Below are 22223 nucleotides of genomic sequence, written 5' to 3'. Positions count from 1 at the left end.
GTCGGTGTTTTTTTTTTCAAGGCTAGCTGTTCCCCCTGCATCTAGTGTTTATGCTAGCCTACTGACACCTGCTCCATACTCAGACATGAAACTGATATTTATGTCTTCATGTAATTCTCACCAAGAAGAGCGAATGAGCATTCATTCATTCATTCATTCATTCATTCATTTTCTGTAACTGCTTATCCTGTTATAGGTTGGGGGGGAGCTGGAGTCTATGCCAGCTGACATTTGGCAAGAGGCATGGTACACTCTGGACAGGTCAGATGTGTGTGTGTGTGTGTGTGTGTGTGTGTTCTTACTGTGGTAGCACTAGTTGAGCCGACAGCTGCATGTTGGCCGAACAGTTCACCAGCGAACAGGAACGAGCGAACCAAGTCTGACAGAGAGAAAGAGGCAGAGTTTATCAATGACGTCCATAATGAATGGCGCAATCGGAATTTCCCTCATTGATAACATTACAAACTTCTCCCATGACCTCTGACCCCAGCCTTACAGACGATGAGTAACGTCCTGGTGAATAACTCCTGCTGTAAATTCCTACGTTAACTTGTCCTGCTTTGTTATCATGAGTCAGTGGGACGTGCTGTGGACACAGGATGATCTGACTGATGTTGGTTAATGTGCTGCAGCTGTAAACACATCTGGGTTAGCAGGAAGTCATTTTCAATGTGGTGGAGCTGACATCAGATTAGCTGTTTCCTGCCCTTTAACACAGATCGGCTTGGTGATGGACAGACAGATCTGACAGTGAAATTGCTCCAAAAGGAAACTAATGGGTTAGTTATTATAATTCTGATTTTAACTCTGATAAGAGGACCACAGTGCAGTGCTTCAGTAATGGTGGTAGTCGTACAAGTGTAGGCTAATATCAATTTCTGGTTAATCCTCAGTACACAGCATTCCTATAAAAACTTAATACTTAATAAATAATAACGAAAGAGTTCATATAAAATGTTAAAACTCTGGGCAATTACAAAGAGTTAGGTTTTCAAACATGTACCCTATGACATCACAAGTTTAAGACTTTCTTCTCTGGTTTCTGGCTTTAAGAGAGAGTAACTCATGTTCACAAACATTGAACTTTCCAAAGCCATCGAAATAATATGTTAGAGTTATTAACTTAGGTGGCATTCCTCTTTAATACGTACTTATTTTTCTGTTTTTTCTTTTCTACTTAATCTTAGAGATTGTCTGTAATAGAGTCTTAAAGAGATATTGTATGAAGAGTCATTAATCTGTTACGATTTGGTAGTTGGAACTTTAGCTGGTGTTAGCATTAGATGGTACCCTGTTGGTGTTACTATTAGCTGGTGTTAGTACTGGTTTGTACCTGGTTGGTTTAGCTGTAACTAGCTTGTGTTAGCACTGGTTGATACCTGGTTGGTGTTAGCACTAGCTGTAAATAACTGGTGTTAGCACTGGTTCACACCTGGTTGGTTTAGCTTTAACTAGCTGGTGTTAGCACTGGTTGATACCTGGTTGGTGTTAGCACTAGCAGTAAATAGCTTGTGTTAGCATTGGTTGATACCTGGTTGGTGTTAGCACTAGCTGTAACTAGCTTGTGTTAGCACTGGTTGATACCTGGTTGGTGTTAGCACTAGCTGTAACTAGCTTGTGTTAGCACTGGTTCACACCTGGTTGGTTTAGCTTTACTTAAGCTTAGCACTGGTTGGTGTTAGCACTAGCAGTAAATAGCTTGTGTTAGCATTGGTTGATACCTGGTTGGTTTAGCCCTAACTAGCTGATGTTAATACTCGTTGATACCTGGATGGTTTAACTGTAACTATGGGAACTGCCCATTGGTCTGACATCCCATTGTTCTGACCATATTAAACCCATTGTTCCAAAGTCCCGTTGTTCTGAAATCATCATGATGCCCTGTGGTTAAGGTCTGGTTAGGTTTAGGCACAAAAACCACTTGGTTAGGGTCAGGAAAAGATCATGGTGTGGGTTAAAATGAAAAAGAAAGTGACAAACACATAAGCTGTGAGCCTGCTTCGCCTCAAGCCTTTCCCAGCTGACCCAGAGCCGGTCGCGGCGCACCATCAAGGTAGAAATACGCTCGCCGGTAGCCGTTCAGCACCACGGACAGTCGGACTAATGGGATGTCGGACCAATGGGCTGTCGGACCAATGACATGGACCCGTAACTATCTGGTGTTAGCACTGGTTGGTACCTTGTTTGTTTAGCTGTAACTAGCTGGTGTTAGCACTACTTGGTGCCCTGTTGGTGTTAGCTGGTAACTAGCTAGTGTTAGCACTGATACCTGGTTGGTTTAGCTTTAACTAGCCGGTGTTAGCACTAGTTGGTGCCCTGGTGTTAGTTTTTTGCTGGTAACTAGCTGGTGTTAGCACTGATACCTGGTTGGTTTAGCTTTAACTAGCTGGTGTTAGCACTGGATGGTACCTGGATGGTTTAGCTGTAACTATCTTGTGTTAGCACTGGTTGGTACCTGATTTGAGATGGTGTTCTGGTGTCCTGCGCTCTGCTGCAGAATGGGTTTTAATGGAGGGAAGTTTTTGGTTCTGTGGGTGCTTGTTTCTCTGTGACTGTAGGAAACTTCAAACCGGACCGGAGTAAAAATGTCCCTCACGTCCTTCTGTAGGAGAAAGAAACAGGAACACAGGAGGAACAAGCACTGTTGGCATCATTGGGGTAATCCAAACACTTATTAAAATGTTGTTACTTCAATATTAAACTTATTCACTGTATGTTTTTTGCGTGTGTGTATGTTACCCGTTGGTAAGCCACGTGTGTTGTACAAGTGAGCTGGCCATGTCGTGCTCTCACATGCCCCTTTGTGCTATTGGATGACCCGTTACCATGGAAATAGAAACGATGAGGGAAGGATGGTTTATGGAGGAGGTCAGAGGTCAAATTATATTGAAGATCTGAAAAGGAGAGGAACAAGGTCATATCAGTAGGTAGGTCGTACACTCTTATGAACAATATAACTGTTCTGCCATTTGCTAAACCCCTCCCCCAAACAGCGACTGGCTTAAGCAACCATAAATAGGCACAGAAAGCGTTTCTCTACATGTTGAAGCTGTGACTTAGGACAAGGTCCACGGTCCACCCGGCACCCTAACTTGGCCCAGATTTGGCCTCGGGGTTTGAGCTGAGTATCAGTGACCAAGAGTTGTGTATACTGGACAGTTGTGTTTACAGTACCTATAGCTCCTCTGAAGTGTCTGGACTTCACACTGAAGCAGACAGTAACTTTAAGGCAGACAGTTGGAGTCTTGTGTTCGTGGCACAGCGCCACCCGCTGGTCAATCTGCTCGGGCAGAGTCAGAAACGCCTTCACCTGAATCACGGGTCGGGTCCTACAGCACACAGGACACATTCACAGACATTATTACAGCATGTTAACTGGACTGAAATACAGTCCAAATTCAAATCAGGGTTTTATTATTTACAATCATTAATCTGCTTCTAGAAAATCTTTTTAAAGATTCTTAAAACACAGATTTCCATTCACAATATTTTCAGCAGATGTTGGGAAACTTTAGGGTTTTCTTATGGTGGAAAGTCCCGTTCCCCCTGCAGTATAATTTCCTTCCAAATCAGCTAAAATAAGGAAGCCTCCTTCCTGTATCTTTGCATGAAAGGAGACAGGACTTCCTGTTGGAACAGAAAGCTTCAGGGTGGTCTTACCTGAGAACCACAGCCGAGTCCGAGAGGAAAGCACCGACCGCCACATCTGCAGAGAGACAGAAAGAGACACAGTTTTAAATAGTGTTTAAATGTACAATATGGTAGATGTTGTGACTTAAGAAGCAGTAATTCAGGTTACCGTGGTAGCCGTTAGCATCAATATCAATGCCAGAGCTCAGCGACTGGCCGAACATCCTGAGGTCACGACCCAGTGTGGATCCGGTAATCCTCTAATAAACACACACACATACACACCATGTTAGACATCAAAGAACAGAATAAGTACTGAAACTTCATTTTGGGACTCAAGAAAGTCAGTCCTGATTAAATTTAATATTAATATTCCTCATGATGAAAATCAAGTCAGGGGATGGTCTGTTTATTTCATATATTCATTGTATTTACTAATTCACCCCTCTCTTAACACAGGCTCCAATACAAAACCACAGAGGACTGATCATTATCATGAGAGTTATACAATACATTTTCTAATTCCCCAACCCAAGATCTCATTTAGCTAAGTGTTCCCATGAAACTGTTGGAATTAAACTTCTAAAGTAAGACAAATGTTGCAATAAACTGCAGTAATATATAAAGTGTATTTGGTTTTTTGAAAAGTGCTTGATTAATAAGTGCATTTTTATTATTATTGTTGTCAAATGTACCTGAGATGGAGTTGGTGAGATGCCCTCCTTCCTGCCGTTGTAAATGTAGACGGCTCCTTTTAGCTCGTCTTCCTGTGGGGCACCAACCGCCACATCTACACACACACACACACACACACACACACAGAAGTTTACAATACTGTATAAGTGAGGATGTTTGTGGTCTCCATTCACTAACCCATTAACCTGCCCTCAACCTTTCACCTACAGATTGATTTCCTTCCTAACAGGCAGCTTTTAGTTTACGTTGCTTCTTTTACTGACATTTCAGAAACTTAAAACTTGCTGCAGGTTGTTATCCAATAAGTGGGTAATTGATCCTCTGAGTGGTCAGTTCCAAACTTTCTGAGGAGTGTGTGTGTTGGGGAGGCCCTGCTGGGAAATGTTTAGCAGGATGAAAGTAAATAAACATGAGAAAACACCAGCATGGTCCTTTAATATTTAACCTGAGGCCTTTAGAGATGTGCAGGTCTGAAAGGCACACTGGTGTTTTTTCTTCAAAGAGAGAGCTACTGGAACACACACACACACACGCACGCACAGACACAGACACGCACACACGCACGCACACGCTGCCTTTTATCTAGCTGTGGCAGATTAGAAGGAAGGTTCAGTTAAAGAGCAGCAACAGTTTGTCATTACAGTTTTAATGGACTTAATGACACACTCCACCCCTCACACACACACACACACACACACACACACACAGATGGTGAAGGGTCTGCATGTGTGAGGGCGTTGTGTTAAAGTCAGTGATGTTAGTTATCAGAAAGTAGCAGTTACTGTTGGTGGGGGTGGGTTGTACCCCCTTGGTAAGAAACCCAAATTCACAAACAAATACAGCATGTGTTTTTGGGTGTTCAGTGCAGTAGCAGTCATCGCAGTATTGCAGTAGTATTAGGAGTATTGTGTGGTAATTCATGAGGCAGAAAGCCAAAGAGCAGCTCTTAAACTTCCATCTTTACCACTGCTGAGATACAGTGGCAGCAGTGGTACTAGTATTATCAGAAGCAGTATTAGCAGTAGCACAGTAGCTGTATGCAGAAGGTTGCTGTTGTAAGTAAGCAGTATTTATTTATGATAGCAGAAGAAGTATTGCAGTACGAATAACAATGGCAACTGTTATTGTGTTGTCAATGGAATTAGCAGCAATAGTATTGGTGGTGCAGTGTGTACTTGAAGTGATCTCTCCAGAATAAAAGCTGACAGGTGTGGTCATTACCAGAGTAACCGTCGTCATCCAGGTCTCCCAGGTCAGCGATGGTCTCTCCAAATCGAGCAGCGTAGGCATTACTACCAGTCAGCTGAAACTCCGCCTCCAACAGGTTAGCCTGAGACAGAGTCAGTTTGTGAGGAAACAGACGACACAAACTTTGACTAAATAGTCTTTCTCACATGAGTATGAAAATAGTGTGTAGTATGGAAAAGAAGAACCTGGGGCCAGTTGCACTAAACACCTTAAAGTAAGATTTTCCTTAAAGTCCTGGTTAAGGTTTCCTCATGATAAAATCAGTTGCACAAAGCATACTTAAGTCTTTTCCCTAAGGTTTCCTTAAAGGGCCAGTGTGTAAAATGGGTTGAAAACAGTGACATCAGTGGCCAAATTCTAGATTGCAGGGCTCACTCACTCACCCCTCCCGTCGGGTAAATGACGGTGGCCTCGTAGGGACAAAAAGCCTTGCGCACGAGTTTTTCAGGAGTAGGTCTATCTAGCGACGAGGTGAATGTTTATTTAGAAATCTAAACCATGTTACGATATTGTAATGAATCCCTCACGAGCAGGAGACCAGAGGAGCGTTCGGGAAAAAGGCCCGTTTATTTGAGCACTCCAAAAACTCCGGTAACACTCCAGGGGGTAAAAGACTCCGTCCCAAACTCTGACTCTTCTAGCGTAACACACACACTTCATAACTTTACACACATATTCGTTTACCATACAGAGTGGGGACCCCCTCCCCTCTCTGCTCCGCCAAACTCCAGCCCGCACACTGACTGACAGCGTAGCCTGTAAACAGAGCTCAGCTGTTTATTTAGCCTAGCAATATCTCCAGACTATAGTAGCTGCAATGGACGACTTTGAATGCAATTTTGAAGAGTTTCTTGTAGCGGACACAGACCCAGAGCCATACCTGTTTGAGCCGGAGCATACAGATGAGGAACTCCATGTGTTTGATGCTAAGCGGGCGAGAAGAGAGGCTGAATGCACAGAATGGGATTCGGTGCTACTGCTGCCATCGTTGGGGAGATATATCACCAGGAGGAAAAGCGCCGCAGAGAGTGCATCACAAGGAGTGAAGTTGCGTCTTCTTTTCCTCGCAGATGACGGTTCGGGTTCATTCTCTCCTGTTGCGTGGTAAGTGTGGTCCATTCGCAAACTTTATAACTAAAAAAACTTTTCACTACTCTCTATCGACGAACTACTAACACTCTGCTGTTTCCTCCTCCTCCTTCCTTCCTTCCGCTGTCTTTGTTGGTTCATTTATACCCGCGAAACACGTTCTCTGGCTGGCTGGATTGTCTGCTTGGTTTGCCGTACATACATGGCGGCGCAAGATGGCGACCTCTCTAAAGCAAGGCCCTTGCTATATATATATATATATATATATATATATAAGCATAATTATAAGGCTACGAAAACCAAACGAATTTTATTTTATAGCAATCATACACGTGTATAAACATATTAATGGGTAGAATATTCAGATTCAGATTCAGATTGACAATAAACCATGCCAAATATTACACACTGGCCCTTTAAGATGTTCACTTAAGTATTTATGGTTCAAGAAAAACTTAAGGCATCTCTGACTCTATCTTGACTGCAACGTGAGTGAGATTATGGTGATAAATAAAAACACTAATATCTTTCAACGCAGTAAATAACTTAATGTTTGTCCTTAACAAAGGAAACCATTTAAGGGATTCGGTGCAACTGTGTAAGTCCCTCAGCTAAGCCTCAAGTGTCATACTTAAGGACAAAACGTATGGTTGCTGATCCTAATGTCTGCCATGTTGACTCCACAGAGAGATCCCACATTAACATGCACTACTTTGTGTTAAAATAGTGTGTGGACTCACCTCCCCCTTGTTGATGTACACATGGACTCTTCCCTCCTCCCTGGTGATGCCCGTTGCCATGGGAGCACCAACCAACAGATCCGACAAACCATCAGCGTTCAGATCCACCACACACACGCTGGAGCCAAAGTAAGATCCCAGCTGCACAACAAAGACATGCGAGCTAAGTGCTAAGCATTCCATTGTTCTGAATGGAGGATGCTAATGCTAAATGGCTTCTCACCTCTTTTCCGGACACTTCAGTGATGACCCGCAGCATGTTGCTGTCTACTGCGAAGATGAAGACCTGCGCAGCACAAGAACAAACACTAACTTCAACCATCACAAGTATTTCACACAACACACATCAACAAAAACCTAGTAACAACTCAACGATCACTTAACACCATCAAGAGGAAGTGAGAGTGAGACCAACTGTCTTAATGCTACACACACAAACAACCACTCAGACTTTTAGTGCAGTTACTAAACAGACAGACAGGTAGACACACAGACAGGTGGCTCTTACCTTGCCCCTCTGGTTGTATTGCGGAGCTCCGCCCACGACCTCCACAGAGGAGGGACCCAGGAAATGACCAGCTCCAACAGCGTAACCTGAACAGCAGCAAGACACAGTGTCAGAGACTTGTGCAGTTGTGGAGAGTAATTAAATACATGAACTAGTAGTATTTAGGAAATACTGCACTTCTACTAAACCACTGATTGTCTAACTTTTTGATTGGTGTGACCTTTTACAAAAACAATGTGTCGTTGGGAGAAGTAGTTTCAGATGTCTATGAGTTCCACAAAAGAGACATTTCCTCTCTTAACCTCTAACATATTTTCCTTTACATAGTTGTTGAGGTCAAACTATGCATTGCTTCACAAAAAAGCAAAGGGCAGAGGAATGTCCTAAAAATGACATGACTTTCACTTTTGACACAGTACGCTGATAACACTTCTGTACTTTTATTTAAAGGCCTAGCGTGTAGGATTTAGTGGCATCTGGCATTGAGGGTTGAAGACTGCAATAAACTGAAACGTCTCCCGTGTACCAAGCTTGTGGAAGAACTATGGTGGCCCATGCAGAAACGCGCATTGCTTTATCTAGAGTCTAGAGTTGGTTTGACCATTTTGGGCTACTTCAGAACATCATGACGAACGATTCTGTATGTAGATATAAAAGGCTCTTTCCGAAGCCCAGTTCAGACCAAAGATTTGCAACGAGACAAAACCGTTTTAGGATGTTGTAGAGAAAAGTTGCAGCGGTGTGAACTGGCTGTCTGAGCTCTACTCAAGCCGGCTGATGGTGTCACCTGGGACTCAAATCTATGACGGCTGGTTTGAGAATACAAAGCACGTCATCTGTTACAATAATCAATCTACATGTAGTGAAGTCTGCTGGTCAAGTCAAAATGACCACAAACGGTGTGTGGCGTATTTAGTGTGATGCTCATTTTCTGTTTTTCGCCGTTTCATCACTACTACAAATGCAGCTGTAGCCAGTATCTCACTATCACTATCCTCATTCATATTTTAAGAAGCTACAAATTATATTCAGCCTCAAAACAAGTCTGAAAAGCTGCAAATCAGAACAGAAGTACAGAGAGTTGTTGCATAGAGATGATACACCATCTCATCTAGTTGCATTGGTGTGAACCTGCAGGTTTTTGGGATGTTGCACAATGGTGTGTTGCAAGTAGTTGCCTGGTTAAACTTGTCTTGTCGTGAATCTTTGGTCTAATCTGGGCTTAAGATAACAAGCTGATTATAAACTATTGAAAACATAGCTATGAATATTATATTCCATTTTTGCCAATATACCCAACTGAATCCTTCACACTGGACATTTAAAAGCAGAATGCATAAAACCACAGTTTGTCTTTTTGTGGTTTGTTTTTGCTCTGTTTTGTTTTAACAAACCACATATAATGTGTTAATTGCAGGTGTAAGTAGATGATTTTTGTTCTCTATTTTTGTTTAGAAAGATCTTATGGGGGACATCACACTGAAAATGACAAAATAAGGTTTAAAAAATTACAACCACACCGCTGAATAACACCAATGTGGCCAAAAAGGTTTTTGGTTAAGGTTATGGTTTGACATCCTGTGGTTATGGGTGAAGAAACTGAATGCAAGTCTATGCAAAAAACAAGTGTGTGTGTGTGTGTGTGTGTGTGAGAGAAAAATCTGCCGTTACTTTCTGTCAAATTGTGCTGATAAGTTAAATCCTGCACACACACACACAACACAGACTCAAAACAATATTTTGCACTCCATGTTGGTGTTATTTGAGCCTCCTTTCATCAGTCTTGGTGTGTTTCTTCTGATATGTTGTAAACATTGAAAATGTGTTCACAGCTTCATCTGAAGAACATCACACCTTTCTTCTCAGCTTCCTGTTTTCAGCACAAATACTGAGAGATGATGGGGTCATGGCGACACTTAGTCTATGTGTTGAAACACACTTACATAACCTCTTCATTTCTGTCTGTCTGCAGTGAAGTAGTTTCATAAATGTCATGTAATCCAGGATTCTTGAGTCAGGATTAAAATAAAATTAACTCTTGGTCATTTACACACTAGGTTTCTGCAGGGTTCAGCATAAGGATCCAGATAAGTTGCAAAAAAATGAATGATGAGCTTCTGTAGTTATCAGTAGTGTTGCTACAGGTGTAAAGGAGCGGTCTTAAAAAAGGACTGAACCAGGCCCTGCACATACAAATGTCTCCTGATAGCCCACAATCAGATGCACAAACATTTTACAACTAATATTACTGTCTACGGCAAGCAGAATTTTGTAACTTAAATGTAAGATTTTTTAAATTCAGGACCTGCGAATACATGTGAACGTGTTCAGGACAAAAAGTCCAGAGGGATGAAGAGTCAATGTGAGATAGCACAACTGCAGCTGAATCTTGAATGATTCCCCACAAAGTCAGAACTGAAACTGAGATAAGAAACAAATGCACGATAAGATGAACTGTGCCTTTTCACTTCACAAGAACTCCACGTCATCCAATTAAAAACCTCTTTAAGCTGCAGCTGCATTGATCCCTGATGTTTTTCAACAGGGGCGGCAATGTTCATATTCATGTAGAGCTGAGTCACAATCAACCATGTCGGTTTAGGTCACACAGTACACAGCACGTGTGGTTTTTCACAGGTCAACCACATCTTCATTTATAGCTGTTTCTTCCTGTACTACTTCTCCCTGCAATACCGAAAACTGATCCGCTGACCAAATGATGCAGAAAGTGTGTCTTGTGCCTATTTTTATTGAACAGCATTGCGGATAAAGCACTATTTAATCCTGTTGACAAATGCATCGCCTGTCTTAAAAATGATTCACAATAAAAGCCTCCCAGTGGTTTGCTGGTGAATGCTTTTCATGTGAAGCAGCAGAAAATGTTTTGTTTGCAGATACTTGAGATCGTGTTCAGACCGACATCAGCACCCTGTGAAAAATTTGTCTTCTCACTCTTTCAGTTAAGCTCCTTTTAACATTAGCATGATGGCTGCAGCATTTGAGCAAATAAACAAAAGTCCAAATTTGTTGATCTATACTTGCGTACAGTTGGACTTAATATAAAGTCGACAGCAGAATTCCTGAGCTATCCTTCACCTAATTAATTGACGAGTGAATTTATTCAGGGATTGCGCTCTGGATGGTCATTAAATCGAAATATGTTTTGAAATCTATCAGTGATGCAGCATGTTAGAGGACAGAAAATATTCATCTTTCTTTATTGTCAGTAAACTTTTCAAGTCAGTGCTGTTTCATGTGCAAGGTGCCAAATATTGTGAAAGCATAATGAAGTGAAGGGGAGGAATCTGATTGTCTAATCTGACAAGGCTCTATCCAGCTGAAACCCATCACAACCAGTCTACACAGGATGTTTAGTGAAAGCAGCTCATCATCAGCATAGCAGCAGCAGCCTGAGTCTTTCATGAATACACAGGAAGCATTCAGCCACAGTACTGCTGTGGGCTCAGTGGCATTTAAAGAAACCAGTGTATCTGATTACTCAGAATCACGTGAAATGGACTTTTAAAAACTGTGAAAACTTCATCCTGTGTAGACAGAGTGTCAACACTTAATCTGTGTATCTGCCGCTGTAACATACTTAAAATCAAAAATAATATGTGAAACGAGTTTGTCACACTACAGGAAAATGTGTTATTAACCAGTCAAAATTAAGTAGATAAAAGGAGGTTTTACAATTGTGAGAAAAAATGAGTAGCACTCTCTGCTTTGAGAAATTGGGGGCGTGTCCACTAAAGAAGTCAAAATGAAGATCATGCCGCTGCAAGCGACAGACTCTCGTTAGCAGGTAACTTAGTAGCACAGAGTACACACACGTGCAGCGACAGACTTTTGTTAGGTTCAGTTTTGTTCGGTTTAATCAAACTCAAGTTTGCCCCCTAAGTGCAGTTCGTTTGAACAGGTGTGAACACAGCAATCACACTCAGGTGCACACCAAAACAACCAGACCAAGACCTTCTTGAAGAGGTGGTCTCAGTCCGGTTACAAACAAACTCTGGTGCGGTTCATTTGTGGCCTGGATGTGAAGCAACTGCAGTCACATGACACATTGTTTGGGTTAAACATGAGCATGTTACAGTCCTGGAGTCCTGGATTATTAATGTGCACCTCCTCCTGTACTGCCTTAATATGCACATTCAGCACATCCAATGCATCAAAACATTGTTTTCTAGTTGGAGCCGCGCCTCGTTTTCAAACTGTATGCTTTGACTAAAATGAACAATGACAGCAATATAGTCCACGATGAGCAGCGCTAAAATCAACCTGCGTAGTTGTCCCTCCATTGTGACATTAGAAAGTGTCACATTTATCTTGCAAGTGTACTCTTCTTCAACGTTTGCTTTACTTCCTGGATTTTTCCCACATGGAAATTCTGACCAGTCATCAATCAGGCATTTGCACTGCGCAAGGCATTGAGCGTAACAGTTACCCAGGTAGCTTCCAAAGCTGACGGCTCCAGTGTCGTCATCCAGGTACACAGACATCCCTCTGCTAGACGTGTTGAAGACCAGAACTGAACCAGTCCAATAGGACGTCCCTGGAGCCCCCATGATGATCAGATCCTGAGAGAGAGACAGGCAGATAAAGTTTCTATGATATAATGTGACCTACATCTCTATTTAAGATCTACTATATCTCTTATACATGAAACCTCTCATAAAATCATCACATCTGCTACATTTGTCGCTTTTAATAGAAGTTATGAATTTTCACACTCGACACAGGAAGTTAAAAGTCTTTGTTCTCTTTTTTAAAATGGTGACAATGAATTCCTGCAGTACAACGGCACGAGGAGGAACAAGAACCAAAGTGTACATGTACTGAAGTTATACATAAGACATCAGCCATGGATCATATTCAGTCTGCTGGAAACATTGAAGACAAACAGGTTTTTAAAAGGGGCTTACTGACCTCTGTCAGGAAGTTGGAAATACCAGCCTGACATGACCCATAATCCTCACCGAATTTCCTTTGGTGGTCTGTAAGAGACAGACAGAGACAAACAGAAAAGTTGAGAGGTGAAGGTGAACAAACAAATAGGAAGATAAAACCCAAATGTTTTTTTTTTGCTAGGGTTGAACAGCTGCTGCGTTCACACACACAAATGAAAGGCCCAGACATTATCCCAAATTCAAACATGTGAGAAAGTCCTCACTTTTCAAAAATGTCTTTCAAGGGTCTCTGTTTATGTAGTCACAAGACATTTTGATAGTGACACATTATTTGGGGGGATAGTCATATTTTTATAACACCAATGTACTATAATGTGCTTGTGTGTACCTCTGTAGCAGGGAATGATAGGTTGGGCATTTGTCAGGTCGCTGCTGTAGCGATAACACACTCCGTTAGGCAGCTTGTGGTTCTGACCGTCCTTCTTTGAGTAAAAGACGTTCTTCCAGCGGTGAGCACATGCCTAAACACACACACAAACACACAGCATGCAAACAACATGTGACATGGACTCATTAGTGACAATAACACAATCACAAGTTAGCACCGGGTGTTGTTATTCTCATGACCCATGTCACTGTGACAGAGGCTCTGTTTGTGTGCATGTGCCCTGTTGTGTATTCATTTGTGACCCTAATTTTTTACTCACTGTGTAACAGAGACGTTCACAATGAGGAGGCAGCTGCTGTAAACAACTTAGCTTGATCACAAACTTCAAGGCCTTTTTCAGAAACTGAGATCTGGCCGGTAGAAGTGATGCTACGTTTGAGGTTTTCGAACAGAGCTCTGTTGCGTAAATGTTCCATAACGGCTTTATTCACACATGATAAGACCAGTGTGGATGGAGCTACAGATTTGCTGTGTCACTGTTGGAGAACAGTGCTGAGTTGTAAAGTATAAATATAAAGGAAGAAGTGCTCTCACTTCTTTGACACGCTTCCTCACTGATGAACTTAGAAACTTACTCTGCAGTTGAATAATAAGCGCTTTCTCTTTTAGAAAGCTGACCTAAAATTAAAATTCGCTTATGCTGTAACTCTCTTGTGTCAGGAAATATAAACTATACTGATGCTGCTGCTCAGTGGTGCCCAACTGGACTAGTCATGGGGTCCAGATTTCTTCATTAGTTCAAGGTCCACACAGTTTAATATGTTCAGGGTCACACTTGTGTTTGGCCATGTCGTTGAGCCAGTCTGCTGTCTCTGTCAAGTATCTGTCTGTTTGTCGCTCACTCTGCAGCAGGAAACTGCTCTTCAAAATTAAGTGTTTTTTACAAACCTGACATGTCTGCAAGTCAATTGCAGTCCATTCAGAATGGACCAGCAACCTACTGTTGGACCGTGACCCACCAGTTGAGAACCACTGCTGTAGGTAATGTGTATAAGCTTCCATTTTTCGGAGAAGAAAAAAAAATTTTTGGACACATAGTCTGAAACACAAAACAGCGTCTAGGTCTCAACTGTGTTGAGTGTTTGACTGACATTTTAGGGCTGGTGTTGCTGGGAGTCGTGCGGTCGATGTTAATGGTGCGCTACTAAAATGCGGCCTCACAGCAAATGAATGAATGAATGAATGACTTGAGCACATCATGACCCTGTGAACAAAGTGTTGTTTTGCCCTTTTCAACAGCCCATGTAGTGCTGGTTATGCATCATCAGCGATTTAAGATCGATTAAAGACAGGTACGCATGATATATAGTCCACAAAAAAGCATAATGAAACCCCAAGAGTCGAGGCAAACTACTTCACCAAGTTACAAAAAGTAAAAAGCCTTTATAAATTCTATCAAAAACACTTTATAAATCCCTCAAAGGGCTATTTGAGGCAAGCAAGTTTGCAAACAGAAGTCAAACAGACAATCTACAATGGTAAATAGACTTCTTCTTCGTCTTCTGACCGCTCAAATTGTTCTTTCACATTTTCACACGTTACATTCGCCTCTTCATACACACACCCCTTCATACACTGTTGTCCACAGCTGCCATATAAGGTGCCACTTGCTACTCAGTTTAAAAATTCACACATTCAGCCATCTGAAGAAGGTTTTTAGCATCTCACACAACGATACTTTCACATGCAGACTGGAGGATGACTAGTGGACTATTTGCTCTACCTCCTGAACCACAGCCGCTTGCGTGTGTGGTTGATATTCGTTGGTCTTAAGTAGGGCTGCCACTAACGATTATTTTCATTGTCGATTAATCTGACGATTATTTCTTCGATTAGTCGACTAATCATTTCATCGAAAAATGTGTTAAAATGTTGAAAAATGTCGGTCTGTCTCACCCAAACCCCAAAATTATGTCATCTAATGTCTTGTTTCATACTCATGTCAAAGGGTTTTAGTTCACCGTCACGGGAGAGTGTGTAAAGCTGCCAATATCTGAATGTAAGAAGCTGCAGTAAGAGTATTTTGGGGTACTTTTATAGTACTTTTCTATGAAAAATGACTCAAACCGATTAGTCAACTACTAAAATAGTCACTGATTATTTTAATAGTCGATTAGTCATCGATTAGTCGACTAATCGTGGCAGCCCTAGTCTTAAGCCATGAAAGGCTTTTTAACTTTTGTACGTTGACATTTTGGGGGCTTCAATCCCTTTTTTGCTTGGACACAAACTACCAACATCATTGTCAGTTGGAGCCTTAAACTGATCTACTGAAAACACAGCTCAAAACAAACACCAGTGATTTCTATAGTAACAGATACATTTCAGGGGAGGTGTGTGTGTGTGAGGGAGAGAGGGAGAAAGTGTGTGTTTTACCAGGATGTGTCCTCCGCTGTCTCCAGGTTGTCTGGCCAGACTGACTCCCAGCCACTGGTGATCACTCTCTGCATCACATGTCTTCCCACAGGTCACCACATCTGCACACAAACACACACACACACACACACCTTAACTCAACAGTTTCACACCTGCAGCCTTCACAGGTAATTCAGTGGTGTTTGACTGTTAAAGGCCACAGCTGAGCAGCTGATAGCATCAACATGGCAGGCAGCTGAGTCAAATGTCTGTGTGTATGGTGAGGAAGCAAAGTATGATCCAGGAAGTCTAGTTTATGTAACATATTTATGAGTTTGTATTGTATGATAGGTAATGCTTTAGATGAGGCTCTTCTATCCTCAGTGAGGAACTAGTTAACACACCAGCATGCAAGGGGAGGCAGTGGCCGGGCTGAGCTGAGATGTCGCAGCGGTAAACAGCTCCTGGAGATCGGACTGATGGACTGGAGGTCGAGTTCGCGACTGGAGCTCCAACCACCAACCTAAAGAGAAAGAGAGACACAGAGAGAGAGACAGTTAGACAGGATCTGTCTTTGTGTCTGCTCAGTGTCTGAATGGCATCTGTGTGTGAAGCATCAAAGACCGTCTCTCATTGACAAGAGCAGGCTAATTAGCATGCACACACAAACACACGCAGACACAGTCCTACTGTGAAGACAGCAGCTAATAGAGTATCATTAAGATAATTAAACTAATCTGAATTTACTGTTCTCTGGCAGATCAACAGAGGATCAATAGAGGATTACCAAAAAGTCAGTAAAAAATCAGAATAGGTTTAAGGTTGATACCAGCTGTGGGCTCCGTGGTGATGCAGCAGGACTGAATATCCAAACATGGATGAGTGGGGGCCATTGAACTCCAGACTGTGTTCTTGATCCAGATTGTACCCTGCTGCAGGATGGACCAGGACCAGGACAAGGATCAGGCTGCAGCACAAACACATGCTGCCCGCTGAGGGACACATGATGGAGGACAGACTGCAGGGACACAAGAGAGACACCAATCAATAATTGATGCGCAGATGATCAGAAGAAAGATGTTTTTTTCTGTCTCCATCTTTAAAAACTCATGTGGTCGATGTCTCTATTCTTCAAACTCACAGAACTCTATTTAAAATTCTAGTAGAGATCTTGTGCCCAGTTCAGACCAAAGACAGGCTGCAGCACCTGTCGCAGCAAGCGAATACGCCATCTGCGGTTATTTTGACTTTGACGACAAGCTGATTGGCTGTTGAAACAGGTGACCTGCTTTAGCCGCTGGTGATTTGACCAGCTGAGTTGCAGGTGACACCATCAGCCAGCTTGAGTCGAGCTCAGACGGCCAGTTCACACTGCTGCAAGTTTTCTGTGCAACGTTCTAAAACGGTTTCATCTCGTCTTTAGTCTTTAGTCTGAAGTGGGCTTTAAAGTTTCCAAAGATACCAGTCTCATGTCGGACTCTTAGTTTTGACATCATATAGCTTTAGCTACAGCAGCAGATGGTTAGCTTAGCTTAGCATAAACAGGGTGTCAGCAGGTATCAGACACATCATGCTTTTTAAGACCTTTTCAAGATAATACTTTAGCAAATTTAAGAGGGATTTTTGGACAAATCATCGTTTTCCTGTTGAAACATTGCAGGTAGACCACTCCTGAGCAGAGGAGGTTTATGGTAGTAATATGATTATTAGAATGAGTTCGGTTAGCCTACATTTTGCCAACAGGTAAGTGCAAACACAAAGTAAAAAGACAGTACTAGGTTCAGTGATTGGTTTAAACCAGTGGTTCCCAGCTGGTCCAGCAACGGGGTCCAGATTTCTCCTTAGTCATTAGTTCAAGGTCCACACAGTTTAATACATTCAGCCTCATACTAGCCTAGCTAGGGAGACTTAAGTCTACTGTTGCACCACATTCTCACTCCGATCTCGCCACGTGTGGTCATAGACTTTCTACGTCCAGATACAACATGAAAGGTACCCTGGATGTGTTGGTTGTTGACGTCCTGGGACGCCGTGTCAAGTTCTGCCTGTTACATGCATTGTCTTCTTTCAAGATACACTTCTGTTTTCACAGGAAATTTACCGTTTACATACAGTCTCTTTCAAAATAAAAGCACTACATTGGTAAAACACTGTGAATTTACGCTTTTTTTTCCCCTTCAACAACAAAAGCACGTGGTTGGGTTTAGGAAAAAGAACAAGGTTTGGCTTTATAATCTCACGGGACATGAACAGGTCGTGATTGTTGGACCACTCTAGCCTTTTTTCAGCAGTGTTTGCCGCCACAACTCACTGCCCAGGTGCCAGTTTTGGATGACTTCGGAGTGGGACTTGATTGACTGTAGCCATTGCTTGTTATGTTTTAAGAGGAAAAGGCACCAGACCATGAACGCATGATGCACATTTTAGTCGACGAAATGTTAAAACATTATTTAAATCGGTATATATAGGCACATTTTTACAGTTGAAGAATGTAAGAATCACTTTAGACCTACATCAATGAATGAAAATTAAAATGTTAAAAGAAAAGGGTTATTCATTTCCATATAATTGGCTCAATGCAGCTCTGGAGCCACAGGTTGCCTAGCCCTGAGTTAGGCTTCATTCATTTATTCATCCATTTTCCGTAACTGGCCCCTGTTTGGGCTATCCCAGCTGACACTGGGCGAGAGGCAGGGTACACCCTGGACAGGTCACCAGACTATCACAGGGCTGACACATAGAGACAGACAACCATTCACACATTAACCTGCATGTCTTTGGACTGTGGGAGGAAGCCGGAGTACCTGCAGGAAACCCACGCTGACACAGGGAGAACATGCATACTCCGCACAGAAGGGCTCCCCCACCCCAACCAGGAACTCTCTTGCCGTGAGGCAACAATGCTAACCACTGTACCACTGTGTCGCCCTGCAGCTAATGCTCAGCTACATATTTATGGACAGACAGTAGGTCAGCTATCAGTTTTCTAATCTCTGTGAGCAACAGTAGGCTACATCTTAAAATATGTTTAACTGATCTAGACATTTAGACACATTAGTCTAATTCTTAACTTGCAACTAATCCATCTAACTAATATTACAGATTAAATCAAATGTATGAATATCTCACTCTTTGACATGAAATCAGACCAAATCAGTGGGCAGAACAAACTTTGCCGAGGTCCCTCAAACTTTTTGGTCCAGTCCTGTCAGCTGTACTCTTCTTAACATTAGTTCTAGTTCATAAAAATTTGATAAGGCATATCAGGACTTGAAAATGAAGCATTTTTACATTGTGGTACTGTTTGTGAAGTGAAGGATTTGGGGGCATTTGTCAGCTCTGGACAAAAGCAGAACTTCAAACTAACCACTCTCACTATCATCACTTTATTTTCGGATTAATTGCGATTAATAAATGTTAATAAATGTCTTTAAAATGTCTTTTTTAAAAACACTAAATATCTACAAACTTATTTTTCAGTCTGACCGACAGTTTATGAATGAAACATTTAGTTTAATAAGCTGCAAACAATCGTTTGATGACTGAAAACTTTTCTTCACTGACTCTGCCAGTCATTCATTTTATCTCCATCCATCAGTTTATTAACCGAATAACGGTCAATCTAACTGTGTCACTGTACCGTTATCCCGGGTCAGCCAGCAGATATCCCGGGTCAGACTGCGGGTCCAGTCGGCACCGGCCAGATGTTGAATCAAAGTCCCAAAAATCTCCGTTAAATCCGTCTTCTCCCGGCGTGACTCACTGGAGGAAACCTCCTGTTGCTCCTCGGTCCGTTAACCGTCTCGTGCGTGAAACCACCGGCTGTCCGCGCGCTCGAGGACGCAGCACACGAGGCTCCGGGACCGTGTGACACACTGAAGAAGAAGAGCTGAGTGAAAGAGGCTGAAGAGAAAACCCAGAAAGTTTCATCTGAGTTTCAGAAGAAGTCAATGAAACTGAGAAGTGAGCGCGTGGAGGCCCTCCCTCCCTCCCTCTGTCTGAGCGCGCGCGCGCGCGTGTGTGTTAGTGTGTGTGTAACGGTGTTTCCTCTCCACCCCCGCAGTGTCCGCCTAAACTGGGCGCGCGAGGATGTGCACGCGGCTCAGTGTGTGTGTGTTTTGAGTGTGTGTTTGGGGTGTTTCCTCTTCAGTTATCACTACAGTGTGAATGGAGTCAGTGGGGCTGTAATCTGATTTAAGAGGCTGAAACACACAAACACTCACAAACACACAATGTATACAACGGGAAAACAAACAAGTAATCATAAACAATCGGTCGGACTCTGCTGGTCAGAGCTTGTACAGATGTTACAGATGTGACAGTGGACCACAGAGGTGAAAATACCCACTCAAACTTAAGTAGGACTACAATTTTGAGGTACTTTACTTATGAATTTCCATTTTTGCAATGTTATACTTCTATTACACAACATTTCAGTGGAAAATATTGTACTTATTATTACTTATTACACCACATTTATTTAGCTAATAACTTGTAGTATAAGTATGCAATCTTTGTTTTTATCCTTATCTGTTTATGCGCGATTGTGGTTATTTAATAGGGGAGGTATCTTCATTAGATACTTCATTTGGCTTCTAAATAAACTAAACTAAAAAAAAAACTGCATTATGTGTATTATTAGGTTAACATAAGACTTTATTAATACCTGGAGAATATACAAGCTTCCCAGCAGCATATAAAATCAGCCCTACCTTTACCAGCTACAACATTAAAGTGATTTGTGTAATGAAAAAAAAAATAATTCTTGAATCACTTTGCCAATAAACATTTAATGAGTGATCGTTGGTTGTCAATTTTTATTTAATATTCATAAATAAAAACAAACGTTTATGTCGTGATAAGAGTGATAACACATCTTATAGAGGCTGTTGTGCACAGTTATAAATACAGGTGTGCCTTGAGATTGTTTGCTCTTTGGTGTGCCTATTAATATAGAAATTCAATAGAAAAAATATCAGAGTATTTCTAAACTGTGGTTTTGCTACTTCTACCAAAACAATATTAGTAAAATATATATAAAATGCATAAATACGTAACTCTTTTTTAAAGCAGGGGTGTGGAACACAAGGTCCGTGGGCCAGAACCGGCCCAACAAAGGGTCCAGTGTGGCCCATTAAATGACTTTACACAGCTAATATTAATGCACTTGTGAAGGCTAAGAAGTGTCAGGTTTCAGGAACAAGTTAAACAGTAGCCCCTTTGACGCTGCCTGATCAAGGTGAGAATGACGCAGTGCTACTCCGCCTCACAGTTCTGTATTAAAGGTACAATCGCAGAATAGGGGAACAGAGCTGTCTTGACTTTAAGTCAGCAGTGGAGGTAGTAACAGCTAGTACTGAATTAATGTCCGCGTAAAAGGGACAGCCAGTCAACCCGGTCTCGCTCTGAAGTCACTGAAATCTAGTGCTTGAGCAGTGACTTGCGGCGTCAGACATTGACGAACAAAGCCGTCCTTTAAAGCCAACATGATACACAGCCGGTCGCTCTCATATTTTAACAGCAACCAGCAGCATCAGGGCGAAATGCAGCGGGACAATAACAAAAGTTAAGGCGACGAAAGTCTGAATATAGCAGGTGGGTGGGGTGGCACATGGGTCCAACAAACACAGACTTTCATCCAGGAAGAATGGTGTTCACATCCTGTATGAATGTAAAGCCAAACCCTGTTCTTTTTTCCAAAACCCAACCATGAGTGTTAGTTGTGTTGAGCCAGCAGGACTATATGGTTGTGATGTTTTGACGACATGTCACGTGTGCCTAAAAGCAGCAAGAAGCAGTTAGCAGCTAACTCACAGCAGATGAAAATGTCAGGAGAAGTATCTCTGGGGAAAAAAAGGGCTGATGAGTAGCCTTCGTCATGCAAAACGCTTCTTCAGATGCTTTTCCACCCTGACCAGAACAGTTTTCTGGAAAAACAATGACTGTGATCAGATTTAAAGATACTGAACATGTGCAAAACATTGTCAATCAGCAGCTTCAGTACAAATAAATCTGTTTCAGACTTCTATCTTAAAACAATATTGGTGGAACCCTGCTGCTAAGGCTGCCAAAACCTTTAATTTGTTAAATGGTTTATAAGGCAGGGAATAACTTAAACTGCCTCCTCAATAGTTTCCACGTTTGGTTTGGTGTGGTGATGCCAGCGTTTCTGCACAGGAGTGGAAACGTGTGGAAAAATGTACATGTGATGACAGTGAGTAGTGGACTGACCGAAGGTGGAAAAACTGAGACGTGTTGTTGAAATTGCACTTATTTTTTCCCAAGACATCTCAGACTGCTTTGTAAATGAATGAACGTTTTCAGAATGGACTTCTTTACACTAAATGAAAGGGAAAACTTGGAGGTGTTTTTATTTATGTTATTATGCAATGGTTTAACTGGTCCTGCCCAGTTGGGATCAATGTGACCCATGAACTGAACGTAGCAGTAAAACACCTCTGTTTTAAAGTGTATTTATAGTTTAAGATTTAAAGAAGTTTAGGAGTATAATTCCAGTATTGGGAGTGTAACCACTGCGTGACGTCACAGCTGTCATGTGGTCTGTAATCCTGCTCAGATGGAGTGACACTTCTAACACT

General features: G+C 42.0%; 1 protein-coding gene across 1 annotated transcript in view; it reads right to left on the bottom strand.

Moving 5' to 3' along the window:
- itga4 (integrin alpha 4) overlaps window positions 1-19587 on the bottom strand; it is a 31251-nt gene extending 11664 nt beyond the window's left edge. Inside the window, exons 1-18 of the mRNA XM_049593702.1 lie at window positions 19265-19587; window positions 16454-16642; window positions 16029-16147; window positions 15646-15746; window positions 13210-13342; window positions 12841-12908; window positions 12359-12491; window positions 7912-7997; window positions 7627-7689; window positions 7404-7544; window positions 5548-5656; window positions 4326-4420; window positions 3800-3890; window positions 3661-3706; window positions 3175-3329; window positions 2740-2894; window positions 2456-2602; window positions 303-379 (exon numbers count right to left, since the gene is read on the bottom strand). Coding sequence (XP_049449659.1) covers window positions 303-379; window positions 2456-2602; window positions 2740-2894; window positions 3175-3329; window positions 3661-3706; window positions 3800-3890; window positions 4326-4420; window positions 5548-5656; window positions 7404-7544; window positions 7627-7689; window positions 7912-7997; window positions 12359-12491; window positions 12841-12908; window positions 13210-13342; window positions 15646-15746; window positions 16029-16147; window positions 16454-16629 — 1895 coding nt within the window. The 5' untranslated portion in view covers window positions 16630-16642; window positions 19265-19587. The remainder of the gene's footprint in view (window positions 1-302; window positions 380-2455; window positions 2603-2739; window positions 2895-3174; window positions 3330-3660; window positions 3707-3799; window positions 3891-4325; window positions 4421-5547; window positions 5657-7403; window positions 7545-7626; window positions 7690-7911; window positions 7998-12358; window positions 12492-12840; window positions 12909-13209; window positions 13343-15645; window positions 15747-16028; window positions 16148-16453; window positions 16643-19264) is intronic.
- Between the last annotated feature and the right edge of the window lie 2636 nt (window positions 19588-22223).

The sequence above is a fragment of the Epinephelus fuscoguttatus genome, linkage group LG13, assembly GCF_011397635.1.
Source record: "Epinephelus fuscoguttatus linkage group LG13, E.fuscoguttatus.final_Chr_v1".
NCBI classification, from domain to species: domain Eukaryota; kingdom Metazoa; phylum Chordata; class Actinopteri; order Perciformes; family Serranidae; genus Epinephelus; species Epinephelus fuscoguttatus.
The sequence above is the reverse complement of the archived record's forward strand: the minus strand, read 5'-3'. Positions and strand labels throughout refer to the sequence as shown.